The sequence below is a fragment of the Maniola jurtina genome, chromosome 26, assembly GCF_905333055.1.
Source record: "Maniola jurtina chromosome 26, ilManJurt1.1, whole genome shotgun sequence".
Classification (NCBI taxonomy): domain Eukaryota; kingdom Metazoa; phylum Arthropoda; class Insecta; order Lepidoptera; family Nymphalidae; genus Maniola; species Maniola jurtina.
Window position 1 is genome coordinate 4,575,196 of NC_060054.1, and position 14,459 is coordinate 4,589,654.

General features: G+C 36.5%; 1 protein-coding gene across 4 annotated transcripts; it reads left to right on the plus strand.

Moving 5' to 3' along the window:
- Positions 1-1,029: 1,029 nt before the first annotated feature.
- LOC123878268 (serine hydrolase-like protein) lies at positions 1,030-13,200 on the plus strand. 4 transcript variants are annotated; one of them, XM_045925419.1, is made up of 7 exons: positions 1,131-1,333; positions 2,389-2,520; positions 2,862-2,891; positions 6,896-7,057; positions 7,765-7,872; positions 8,815-9,091; positions 12,528-13,200. In XM_045925419.1, the coding sequence occupies exons 1-7, from the start codon at positions 1,279-1,281 to the stop codon at positions 12,835-12,837; spliced, it is 1,074 nt and encodes a 357-aa protein (XP_045781375.1). In that variant the 5' UTR covers positions 1,131-1,278; the 3' UTR covers positions 12,838-13,200. The 4 variants fall into 4 exon arrangements, with proteins under 4 accessions (XP_045781373.1, XP_045781372.1, XP_045781375.1 ...); XM_045925417.1 differs by lacking the exons at positions 1,131-1,333; positions 6,896-7,057; positions 7,765-7,872; positions 8,815-9,091; positions 12,528-13,200 and adding exons at positions 1,030-1,086; positions 3,355-3,505; positions 4,293-4,430; positions 4,630-4,955 and having other exon boundaries at positions 2,862-2,999; XM_045925416.1 differs by lacking the exons at positions 6,896-7,057; positions 7,765-7,872; positions 8,815-9,091; positions 12,528-13,200 and adding exons at positions 3,355-3,505; positions 4,293-4,430; positions 4,630-4,955 and having other exon boundaries at positions 1,106-1,333; positions 2,862-2,999.
- The last annotated feature ends 1,259 nt before the right edge of the window (positions 13,201-14,459 follow it).

A 14,459-nucleotide genomic window follows, 5' to 3' on the forward strand; every position in this document is an offset into this window, starting at 1 on the left:
ATATTTTTCCTTCACCACAAATCACAATCGTGGTATTTACCTAGTGATAAAAAATCGACCTTCGTACGGTCATAGAGCAACACGGTAACCATCCTGACGCTCGACTTGAAGCGGACCGTCTAGCCCAGCCCTTCACTCTGGAGACCAGCTGGTCGTTTCTGGAAAACCTGCATCAATCATTATTTCAATCGCATTTGTTGTGATTGGTTGAATTTATGGTATTCTTGTTGCAAAAATGCATTGTAGCCAATAGTCAGCGAGCGTCAACCAATCAGAGATGATTGCGATGGTGACAGTAATTTGACATTGTTGCTTCACTGAGTGATATAAAAATAAGTTTCGGGTTGGATAGCGTACTGTGGTTCCCTTACGAAAAAAAGGATTCTGCAGTACCAACTCTTAATCTATACTTATAAATAAAATTGGAGTGTCTGTCTGTAATTTCGAAATAACTACCTCATATTAAGCTCATAGAGTTATTTGAACGATACCTTAACTGAATCACACGTTTTTAAAATTTTTGTCTGTCTGTCTGTCTGTCTGTCTGTCTGTTTGAAAAGGCTAATCTTTGGAACGGCTGAACCGATTTTGACGGGATTTTCACAGACAAGTAGAGGATTGACCAGGGTGTAACATAGGCTACTTTTTTTACCGACTTTTAAAAAGGGAGTTGTGTTTTTCTACCTATGTACACCGAAATCTCTGAGATTTCTGAACCGATTTGCGTAATTTTTTTTTAATCGATAGAGGAACTTTGCGACATTGTTTCATAAAAAATTTGGATTCCAACTCCTCCATCCTGATGCTGCAGGGGATCTGACCAATCCACGCGGGCGAAGCTGCGGGCATCAGCTAGTTGAGTATAAATTTTGAACATCTCGGGTGGTTATTGTAAGTTTGTAACGTGCTCATCATGGACTCTAACGAGGGACCTAATTTCATTTATTTGCATTTATGTAAATAATATCAATGATTACGCTTCCTTCACGGCAATTCATACAGTTTATATTAATAGAAGTATATAAAACGTAGGTATGCGCGCTATAATTTGCCGTGCCATACCTACGTCGTCACCCGTCGCGCTTTGTAAGTTTAATCTAAGACTCCGTAATACATTTTTGACCAATTGGTCTGGAGTTTTACCAGAAGGGCAGTTACGTAAGACGACTCCCCTATGAGGAAGCACTGCATTTTCAAGTTTTCCAAGTAAACTTGATATACGCCACGAATATAGACATAATATCTGTAACCTATTATAGTACCTAGCAAATATTAAAAATGATGAGTGAAAGTAAAGAATGGTGTATAAAAGCACCTTGGGGCAATATTGCATGTAAGTTTTGTACACTTTTAAGTTTTAATCTGAAAATTTAATCTGTAATAAATATTAATTTCCGTAAATATTCCTAACATAAGTGTCGTGGTCATATCGAGGCCGCTTACTTTACTTTAGTCTTTATTTTAAATGTTGTTTGTGGGTTTTTACTAAGTACTTTTAAGTTTTCTTGTTTTAAATTTTAAATGAGCGATTTAAAATTGCATTTAAATATTTTTATGACTTTGACAGTACAGTTTGACAATGCCTGAGCAATGACAGTGACACTGACAGATCGCTTTAGTGTTGTCTGTATTATCATATCGGTTATCGGTAACAGATAACCGGTATAAAGTTATCGTAATGGCTACCGATTCAGCTATCGACAGGTACAAGACGTCTGAAATCTCACTTGATTGTCGATTCAATTATACGGGTTACATTTTAGGGCAACTGATACTTGTGATACTGTAATATGTGGTACAAATCTTCTACTAAAGCGTTATTCTTTTTATTTATTAGGGCAGCTGATACTTATGATACTATGAGCTTGTAACATGAGGCACAAATCTTCAACTAAAGTGTTTTTCTTTTTAACCCCCGACCCAAAAAGAGGGGTGTTATAAGTTTGACGTGTGTATCTGTGTGTCTGTGTATCTGTGTATCTGTGTATTTGTGTATCTGTGTATCTGTCTGTGGCATCGTAGCGCCTAAACGAATGAACCGATTTTAATTTAGTTTTTTTTGTTAGAAAGGTGGCTTGATCGAGAGTGTTCTTAGCTATAATCTAAAAAAATTGGTTCAGCCGTTTAAGAGTTATCAGCTCTTTTCTAGTTTTCTTGTAGAAAAGAAGGTTAGATAACCGTTAGGTTCATAATATTATGTCAATAGACAAATGTCAAGCTGTCAAGATGGACGTTGCCTAAATACATAATTATTTATTTGAAAATGATGTTTTGGAAAACTCAAATACTTTGGATCGTCGGGGGTGTTATAAATTTTTAATTTACACTTGTTATTTACTTACATTTAATTTTACATTTTCTAATGAATAAAATATTGTGTTTGCAAAGGTATATCATGGGGCATCCCACAAAATAGGCCAGTACTCATGGTGCATGGTTACATGGATAGTGCTGCCACATTTATACCGATTGTCAAGCATTTACCTGATGACTACTTCTATCTTGCAGTTGACTTACCTGGTATGCAATATGCAAATTATATTATTTTGCTCTCGATAGCGGGACTTAGTTTACATTTTTCATCGATTCTTGAAAATGAGGCTACTTAGAACAGGTACTTATGACATTTTTGTAAGAGTAGGTAGGTATATTATGTTCTTCAATAGTTTATACGCTCATTGTATTAGAATTGGAGACTGATTCAGCCAAGAATAAAGTGAGAACCTTTTAAATCCTGTCATTTGATAACTTTCTATCCAGCACTGGAACAGCAACGTTGATTATGCTTATATGCAAGTAGCAAATCAGCTTATCCTTAGGCTAGCAGTGAGCAATAATAGCTACGCTATTATTAATTTTAGGATATGGCAAATCGGATCCTTTTCCAGTCGGCGTGCTGATATCACAGGTACATCAAGTAGAAGCTGTCAGATATATTGTGGAACACTTCAAATGGGATACATTTGTGTATTTTGCACATTCCGTTGGTTTTGCAATAGGTAAGTTATTTAAAGTGACTTTTTATTTTTTATTCTATTTATGAAAGTGATTCACTAAAATCTGCCTTGGTCCCTAATGATGTCAATCGATAAATATCGAAATTTTACTACAAACTAGTTTGCGTTAAACTGCGGCCTCACTTATTGTTAAAAACTTTAAAGTTTAACATATGGTTTAAAATAAAAATACGCTACCATAAAGTGGTGTGACAATATTTAGGCCATATAACTCTTCAACCACATCTTAATATTAATTGGGATCCTGCCTAATGATACATAATACATATTATCTGGTACGAAATAGTAATATTACTCGTTTGTATTAGTCTAGTAACTTTATTTTTTTCTTTCCCAGGAGTTTTATACAATTTTTTCTACCCCTTCAAAATATTGAAGAGTGTAAATTTGGACCCTGTACCACCTCTATCCACGTACTGCTTCCACGAGTACAATCCCATGCTGTGGTATATGTACCACTATGATGATTACTATGATAACTATGCAAGGTAATAAGACTGTACAGTAGCAGTTCTTAGTTTCCATTGTCTTTGCTTATAATGCCAATTATTGAGAACCTTGATAATGGTAAATAAACAATTTCGGCAAGTGAACTAAATGATATTAATTATTAATGACTTAAAAATGTAAACATTATGTTGAACTATGCTGTTTTTAGCGAGAAAAGCGTAGATTTACTCTTGCAGACTTTATCACACTAATATTATAAAGGTGAAAGTTTGTATGTGTGTGTGTGTGTGTGTGTGTGTGTATGTTTGTTACTCCTTCACGCAAAAACTGTTGGACGAATTTGGCTGAAATTCGGAATGGAGATAGATAATATCCTGGATTAGCACATAGGCTACTTTTTATCCCGGAATACCAAAGAGTTCCCACGGGATTTTGAAAAACCTAAATCCACGCGGACGAAGTTGCGGGCGTCAGCTAGTCACACTAATATTATAAAGGTGAAAGTTTGTATGTGTGTGTGTGTGTGTGTGTGTGTATGTTTGTTACTCCTTCACGCAAAAACTGTTGGACGAATTTGGCTGAAATTCGGAATGGAGATAGATAATATCCTGGATTAGCACATAGGCTACTTTTTATCCCGGAATACCAAAGAGTTCCCACGGGATTTTGAAAAACCTAAATCCACGCGGACGAAGTTGCGGGCGTCAGCTAGTAATTTATAAAAGTCCAACTGCCAAGAATTTCCAAAAATAGCTTAAAAGTTTCATAAGAAAGTATGATGTTGATATATTTTGTTCTATAGCCAACACATTCATTTTTTCTCAGATGGGAGCTTCATCGCAACAAACAGTACACATATGACCAGGCAATAGAATTATTGGTACGAAGTAGAAAATTGACCAAGGAACAGTCTGCGGTGGTACTATCTAGAACTCTGATTCCGTTAAGCAATGGCATGTATAAGTAAGTGTTAAATGAGTCTAATAGACTCATTTTTCGGTGATTACAATTACGATTAATATGTTATTACTTATTACACAATCAGGGGGTAGATCAGAGATGATTCAGAAATTAAAAATTTCCAATAAAAAAATATTGGTCATCACTGCTAGCTAGATGAGTATCAGTGCAATCATTGTAAATATTGAATTTTTATTCACAGACTGTCATGGGAACCAAGTATGAAAAAAGTCGTTGGGGCTCTTGTTACTGAAGATATGTTATGCACGATTGTTACAACAAAGGCACCACCCATGCTAAATATCGTGGCTTCGATAGATGAAACAATAAAACCGTTGAAAGAAAATGGCATCCGACTGATGAAACGATTCTCAGAATCGATACCAAATTTTCTTGTACATAATGTTGACGGCACCCATGATGTCCACATTATTAATCCGGAATCTTTTGTCGATAAAATAATCGAATTTTTGAATACCGATTTCAGTAGTTCGGTGAAAGCGAAATTATAATAATTATTTTATGGTTGGTATTTGTTTCATTTTTGCGACTTATTTAGTCATAAAATTTCTTGAGAAAGAAACATTTTTTGCCAATATAAAAACCGTTCTATCGGTGATAAAATATTGTAGCAACATACCGATTTTACCGAAAAATAATTTCGGTCGCATCACTACATAGAGCAACATTGACAGATAATAAAATGACATTTCGATTTTGAAATTCGAATTTCGAATATTTAAAAAAAAAAACTAAAAGTTTATGTTACCTTCTTATCACTTATCAGTGTGAAACTTGAAACTTTACAACTGTATTTACTTGTAAAATAATAGAGTTTATGTCCCTATGTTTTTGTAAGAAATAATACTAAGAACGTGAATCTGAAAATTTCTTCACTTTTTTTAATTAACCTGTTTCACTGTACATAGATTTATAATTAAATTATGTTCCTTGTTTATTATCATGATTCAAAGTTCGGTCTATGAACTTTGAAGTGAATTTATCAATGGGCTAACAACAAAGGTTCATTGTATATAATTAATTAATTAACTAATCATAACATTAGTGTTATTGAAATGAAAGTTATTAAGGAATGGTTCATCGACGTCCAATGGGGAAAAATAGCATGTAAGTTCATTTAAATATTAATTTTTCAGACTGGTCATTTACGGGCAGCTTGATCAGTTTACCTTTAAACAACATACATGGACTGCCTCAACCAGTGAGCAGTTAATTGCTCTAGGAATCCTAATCCTAATATAAATGTGAAAGTTTGGATGTTTGTTACTTCTTCATGCCCCAATGACTGATGAACAGATTTTGGGAAAGGAGATGGCTTATACCTGAATGAACACATAGGTTTTACTATATAAATAAAGCTGTGGAAATTGTCTATATGATACAGAGATAGATTGCATCCTGGAGGGTAAAAACAACTACTTTTATATTCATCCAAGCTTCTATCCTGGAAAATCAAAGGGATTTTAATAAAACCTAAATCCACACAAAGTCCTGGGCATCATCTAGTCTATACTAATATTATAAATATAAAAGTTTGTCTGTTTGTTAGTTTTTCACGGCCCAACAATTGAACCGATTTTGATGAAACTTGGTACAGCGTTAGCTTACACCCTGGGGAAGGACATAGGCTATTATATTTATCCCAGAAAATCAAAGAGTTCCCACAGGATTCCTAAAGACCCATCTGCTTAACCGATTTGTATGAAATTTGGTGCCGAGGTAGCTTACCCTGTAATTGACATAGGCATCTTTTTATCCCGGAAAATCAAACAGTTCTCACGGGATCTTTAAAGACCTAAATCCATGCGGACGAAGTGGCTGGCATCCTCAGTACTTAATAGTTTGAGAATTGTGTACCATATTAGAATAGTCTTGATACATTGTAAAAGCCAAAAATTTGGCTAACTATCACACTTCACACTAATATTATAAAGGCGAAAGTTTGTATGTGTGTGTGTGTGTGTGTGTGTATGTGTGTATGTTTGTTACTCCTTCACGCAAAAACTACTGAACGGATTTGGCTGAAATTTGGAATGGAGATAGATAATATCCTGGATTAGCACATAGGCTACTTTTTATCCCGGAAAATCAAAGAGTTCCCACGGGATTTAGTAAAACCTAAATCCACGCGGGCGAAGTCGCGGGCATCGGCTAGTACATTATAAAAGCCAAAAATTTGGCTAACTATGATGTAAATATTTTTCACGTCGGGGTCACCACTTTAGGGGAAGTTGTGCCTCTCCTAAGTTGGGAGATATAAAGAAACTACATCTCCCTTATAATCTCGTTTATTCCACAAATGCGTGTATCCAATAAGGGAACGTAGTACAGACTGTTGTATTAAAATAAAGAATAAAATTATATTTCACGGCAGCCGCGGTGGTCCGCTGAGTCAGGCGCGAGCGTCATGTTACCTGTGTCCCTACATATTTTTGAATAATTTTCAGTAATATCCTGGGGTACCGAGGGAGGTGAACCGGTGCTGCTGATGCATGGTCGTCAAGACAGTGCTGCCACCTTTTTCCCACTGCTGGCATTGCTGCCTGATGTGTACCACTATGTGGGGTTAGATCTGCCAGGGCACGGGATGTCTGATGGATTCCCTATAGGTAACAAGTGTAAATTATTCAACGCCCCCGACAAATCATTTTCAAATAAATAATTATGTATATCTAGGCAAAGTCCATCTTGACAGCTTGACATTTGTCAATTGACACTTGAATATTATGAACCTAAGGGTTATCTAACCTAGAAAATAGCTGATAACTTTTAAACGGCTGAACCAATTTTTTTTGATTATAGCTAAGAACACTCTCGATCAAGCCACCTTTCAAACAAAAAAAAGTAAATTCAAATCCGTTCATTCGTTTAGGCAGACAGATTCACAGACACACAGATACACAGATACACACGTCAAACTTATAACACCCCTCTTTTTGGGTCGGGGGTTAAAAAATATAACTTAACTTTAAAGTGTTAATAGACTCTGGCCTCCATTCGGGTGGTATGGGGTTCAATCTTGGTCATGTACACATTTCAATTATTATTTTTGATGTAACCACAAATACTGAATTTGTGGTTACATCAAAAATAATAATTTCGGATTTTTCCTTTACTTGTGCTATAAGACCTACATGATTCTAGGTCAACGGGAAGTATCCTATAGGTTTTCTTGACAGATACGACAGACGGACAGACATCATAAGCGTTCCGTTTTTCCTTTTGAGGTACGGAGCTGTAAAAACATATCTTCCACCTCTAAAGCGATATAATTTAGACTGTAATGCTATACAAATAAGTCTGTTTTTCATTTCAGGTGTGGCGATAACGAGATTTATGAATGTAGTAGCATTGGATGCAGTTATCAAACATCTAGGATGGAAACACTTCACTTTTATTGGACATTCTCTAGGAGTCGAGTTAGGTAAGACTTTTTTGTCTGGTTGGAGACTTTTTCGTCTGTGGGAGACTGGCCGTGTCTAGTTACCTCCCTACTGGCAAAGCCGTGCCGCCAAGCGATGTAGCGTTCCGGTACGATGCTGTGTAGAAGCAAAAAGTGTATGGGTTTAATAAAATAAACTGCCATACCCCTTTCAGGTTAGCCCGCTTCCATCTTAGACTGCATCATCACTTACCACTAGGTGAGGCTGCAGCCAAGGGCTAACTTTTATCTGAATTAAATAAATCGGCCAAGTGCGAGTCAGACTCGCGCACTGAGGGTTCCGCAAGGTCCACAAATTCGCGGTTTTCAGATTTATTCCTGTACTTGTGCTATAAGACCTACCTACCTACCAAATTTCATGATTCCAGGTCAACGGGAATACCCTATAGTTTACAGACACGACGGAAAGACAGACAGACAACAAAGTGATCCTATAAGGGTTCCGTTTTTCCTTTTGAGATACGGAACCCTAAAAACGAAAATCCCTCCTATCCTGGGTACTTCCCGTAGACCTAGAATCATAAAAGGTAATTTTGGGAACCTTTGATTTTCCAAAATAAAAAGTAGCCTACGTCCTTCCCTAGGATGTAAACTAACGCTGTACCTAATTTTGTCAAAATCGGTTAAACTGTTGGGCTGTGAAAAGCTAGCAGACAGACAGACAGACACACTGTCGCATTTATAATATTAGTAAGTATTCAAAGCCGGAATAGCTCAATGGCTGAGGAGCAGATTGAATTCCGAAAGGTCGGCGGTTCAAACCCCACCCGTTGCACTATTGTCGTACCCACTCCTAGCACAAGCTTTACTCTTAATTGGAGGGGAAAGGGGAGTATTAGTCTTGTTTAGCATGGCTAATATTTTTTATTAAAAAAAAAAGTATTAATATGGATATTTTAGTTTCTATTTCTATTTTTATTTCAGGTCTATTCTACAATGCAATATACCCAAACCAAATAAAGAAATTCATCATATTCGACCCTGCTTCGTCCCTCCAAAGAATAGTAATCCAAGATTTTCCAAAATTTTACTATTACTACAACAATTACTATGAAAACTATAGTAAAATAAATAACAATGACCGTGTGTACAGCAAGCAAAATGCCTTGAAAGCTGTGATGAATGCAAGGAGTATGACTGAGAGTCAGGCTGAACTGATACTGTCTCGGAATCTGAAGAAAATTGGAGATGATCAGTATAGGTATGTATTTTTAAGGAATGGAACCCTTATAGGATCACTTTGTTGTCTGTCTGTCTGTCCGTCCGTCGTGTCTGTCAAGAAAACCTATAAGTTGCTTCTCGTTGACCTAGAATCATGAAATTTGGCAGATAGGTAGGTCTTATAGCACTAGTAAAGGAAAAAATCCAAAAACCGTGCATTTGTGGTTATATCATTAAAAAAATTAAATATTTTTAATTTTCAAAGTAATATTACTATACCAAGTCTAAAACAGATTTTTATTTATTTTTATGCAAAATAGTTTTTGATTTATTAAATGTCGAAAAATACCCGAGTACGGAACCCTCAGTGCGCGAGTCTGACTCGCATTTGGCCGGTTTTTAAAAGTTATTCGGCCACAAGTGAACTAATAAAAATTAAATTAAAAATTTAAAAAACCCCCGACACATAAACCTCTAAAAAGTAAAAAAATAATAGGTAAGTATGTATGGGCCCTTTAAGAATAGTATAAATAGTAAAGTTTTTATCCAAGCGCTCGTTGCGCCAGGGGACCGCTACCTATCATAAACTATGAAAGTCATCTGTTGTAGAAAGAATAGTCTTTAGCGGTCCCCCGACGCAACGAACGCTTGGATAAAAACTTTACTATTTATACTATTCTTAAAGGGCCCATACATACTTACCTATTATTTTTTTACTTTTTAGAGGTTTATGTGTCGGGGGTTTTTTAAATTTTTAATTTAATTTTTATTTCACGCTTTTTAAACTTTTATTCATAAATTACCGTTTATTTGTGCCATTCTAAAACCCAATTTCTATAATAATATAAATCCAATAAGGCAGCTAATATCTCTTCAAAAGTAACATCAATGTTATGTTAATTATACGTTCCATGAAATATTTTTGACCGAACATCACCAAATCAAGAATTATCTGAATGACTCACATAGTTTAACATGACCAAAACGAAATATCTGTTTCTAACATGTCGTTGCTTTAAAAATGTACCCATTTTACGTAGTCGTATAATAGTTCGCTTTTCAAGATATACCTACGATTAATTAATTGAAATCGACTTTCACCCGATGAAATAAGGAATAAATTGGCTTGTATTTCATTTTGTTTGTTATTGCATGTAAAATTTTTATTTGACATAACTTTCAAAAACCGGTCAAGTGCGAGTCTGCCTCACACATGAAGAGTTCCGTACAAGTTTTTTTAATGTAATGACAATTCAGTTGTCGGATTTTTCTGTTTACTTGGGCCACAGGAGTAGAGTACTTGGGCTATAAGATATTGCTACCTGCCTTTCATGATTCTACGTAAACGGGAAGTACCCAATTTATAAGTTTTGATTCTCTTGAAAGATGACACACAGACAGACAGCGAAGTGGTGAAGGAAAACACCGTCAGGAAACCTGCATGCTTAAGAGTTGGCCATAATGCTCCCTCAAAGCTGCGTGAGGTGTGCCAATACGTGGCTGGCCCACTGGCCAGCTAGCTGGCCAGTGGGCCAGCTAGCTGGCCAGTGCCAGTGGGCCAGTGGGCCAAGCACTCAGAATGAGAAGAATGAGAAGCTGGTAGCTTCTCATTCTGAGAGGAGACTTGTGCTCAGTAGTGAGCCGGCGATGGGTTGATCCTGATAATGATGAATTTTAAACGTATTTTGTCAAAGTAAATAAGCTGAGTTCAAGCAGATCAAATATAAAGAAGGTACGCCTAATGCATCATCCAAACCTGCGCGACAAAGCGACTACGATGCGGGAACCTCAGCCACGCGGAGGGTCATCGCCTATATTTACGATATTTAATGGTGCCATGCACACCTACGCGACTACAACAGTCGAGGCTACGTCTTTTTTTTCCTACAGATACCTACTGAACCCTAAAAATAGTTTGACTATGGTTTGGGTTTGGGTTGATTGTTCGTGGCCTTTGGTTGACTGTTGGATATTATAATTGAATTGATGTTTTCTCGTTTAACTGTGATTATAATATTTTATAAATTAGAAACTCCGCGCCTACGATCCAAAGTATCGGAGTTTTCCAAAACATTATTTTCAAATAAATAATTATGTATCTAAGCAACGTCCATCTTGACAGCTTGACATTTGCTAATTGACATAATATTATGAACCTCTGTTACAATAGTGAAAGATCCCAGGGCCACCAGCCGTCACGTATTTTCTGACGAACGAAATGTGGACGATTGAGTAGTGTTAGTATGTACTAAGAACGCATGCCTACAGACCTGCTAGCTTGCTTAGACGGCCAATTTTCAGGTATCAGGTAATCAAGGTACATAAATACATTACTTACCTCACGTAAATTCTCCAATTTTTTTAATTTTTAGCTGTTTTTTTTTTTAATATTAATAATTAATTGACATAAGTAAACTATAAAAGAGTGAGATATAAGTCAATATATCCTAATACATGTCTTACTCAGTCTCATGCGCGTAGATAATGATGCCCTCGAGCTCAAACCCACAGAGGCAATAAAATTGAATTTAGGGGATGATTGGCCCTCTGGATCGGTCTGTCTTCTTGTAAAAGGTTTTAAAATAGTTGTCTGGTGGACATATATAAGAATGGAGCATCAGAATTTACGTGCAGTTAAGTAATTACTTATTTTGGGAGCTTTAAAGCGGCTGCAAAGCAATACGGCCGACGCGGGAAGTGTCTGGGAGTATTGGCGACATATTTTTAAGGATATTGCCTAAAATATACGTAAAAATCAGTTTGGAGAATTTACGTGAGGTAAGTAATGGTTTTATGTACCTTGATTATCAGATACCTGAAAATTGCCCGTCTAAGCAAGCTAGCACGTAGGCTAGGCATGCTTTCTTAGTACTTACTAACACTACTCAATCGTACATATTTCCTGTGTCAGAAAATACGTAACCTCTGGTGGTCCTGGGATAAAAGTAATAAGAAAACCAGAAAAGAGCTGATAACTTCCAAACGGCTGAACCGATTTTCTTGGATTATAGCTAAGAACACTCTCGATCAAGCCACCTTTCAAACAAAAAAAACTAAATTAAAATCGGTTCATTCGTTTAGGCGCTACGAGGCCACAGACAGATACACAGATACACAGATACACAGATACACAGATACACAGATACACAGATACACAGATACACACGTCAAACTTATAACACCCCTCTTTTTGGGTCGGGGGTTAATTAGTGGACTTCGTCTGTGTTGGTGTTGGCTGGCGGGCGTGCTCTGCCTTTTTAGAGTGTTTTTTTTGTTAAAACTGACTGGAAAGCGCTCTAAGGGGGTGCCGTGCGTGTGTCGGCGAGCGCCGGCACAGACGGGGTCCTTACTTGTATAGTTTCCCTAACTTGTTACAAATAACTACAAACTTGACATTGGCTAATCTTTGTAAAGCCAGACGAGAGAAATAAAAATAAAATTAGTTGCACTTGATAAATTTTTTAATTCTTTTTCAGAATGTCCTGGGACCTAAGGACGAGACTAATGCCGCCAACAATCTTCCCCCCGGAATATTATTTCCAATTATTTTCCAAAAACTGCCCCCCCACTTTATGCATAAACGCCACAAAAAGCTTGGACTTCTATGTGGATGGGAAAGAAACCGTAAACAAACTACTAGCAGACTTGGAGAAAACTGTGAAAAATTTCACTATTATAAGGGTGGAGGGTAACCATGATTTCCATTTTTTGCATCCTGAAAGGATAAGTGAAAACGTGTGTTCATTTTTGGAAAAAGATTTTGGGGATACAAAATCTAAACTTTAAAGGCCGATTCACACCAATTGCGTACACGTGACACGTGCTTAGTGACGCGTGTAAACCCCTAACATACCGGGTTACGCATACGTCCACGCTTTACGCAAGCGGTGTGCCATGTTTCATTCCATTCATTACACTTCCATACATTTCAACGCAATGGTACGCGCTACGTCTACGCTTACGCAGCCTGTGTGAACGAGCTATAAGAGAGACCGCTTACTGCGGCCGCATCATCTTTTATCCCTTTTTTATCCCGGAAAATTAGAGTTCTTTGACTCTTAGAGTCTCGCGTATGAAGGGTTCCGTACTATTGTACAAGATATACCTAACACTTTTATCTAGAACACTGCAAGTTGATGACGGACTGCGCCATCTATATGTGATTTAGTAAATTATTTTTTCGTAAACACATTTTAATTTTTAACCCCCGACCCAAAAAGAGGGGTGTTATAAGTTTGACGTGTGTATCTGTCTGTGGCATCGTAGCTCCTAAACTAATGAACCGATTTTAATTTAGTTTTTTTTTTTTGTTTGAAAGGTGGCTTGATCGAGAGTGAAGAACACTCTCGTTCTTAGCTATAATCCAAGAAAATCGGTTAAGCCGTTTGAAAGTTATGAGCTCTTTTCTAGTTACTGTAACCTTTACTTGTCGGGGGTGTTATAAATTTTTAATTTACACTTGTTATTTTTGTGATGTAACAACAAACCAAATCAAAATCATTTATTCAAAGTAGTTACTATTGTACACCTTTTGTGGTTTATGGTATAGTGATGATAATTAATTACGTAAACTCAAAACTAAAGCTACGAGGGTTCCAAACGCGCCCAAGTCTGAGAAGAGCCCACAACAAACTCAGCAGGGTGCTCTTTTTTTAATATCACCACAAATTCACGGTTTTCGGATTTTTCCCGTTACTTGTGCTATAAGATCTACCTTCCTGCCGAATTGCATGATTCTAGGTCAACGGGAGTTATCCTATAGGTTTTCTTAACAGACAAACGGACAGCCAGACAACAAAGTGACCCTATGATGGTTTTTTTCCTTGAGGTAAGGTACCCTAATAAAATAAAGAAAAGCTGTAACAGCATGATATGCCTGCTTAGTGGAAAGGCAGCCTTACAGTACACACAGAGGAAAGGTACCATGATATGGATGGGTATAAGAAAATATTTATTGTAAAAAATAGTAGGTAATGCTCAGTATTTATAAATAGATACCTAGGTACTTAATGTGAGAACATAATGTATTTTTTTATTAAGTACTTAATTTTTTTATTATTATTGTTGAAATAAAACATTATTAAAAAAATAACATTGTTTTAATTTTATAACATTTGGCTTAGTACAAGTTTTCACATCTCGACAACGATATTAGATTTCGAAATTAAACCGCCTTGATTTTAGATTTTAATTAGTCCAATTTAGTAGATGTCTGATATATGTTATAGTTAAACTGTGGAACAGGGTTGGACGTCATGCGTTAGTTAAATAGGGAGCAAGTATTTATCAAAAGTCAAAACGTTCGCTTAGTATGGGAGCTTGTATGAAATACACAGATGTGACGTAATTTTACGTACATTTGATTTTTCTCATTTGACCTAATTTTACGTACTTTTTTACATAGTTAA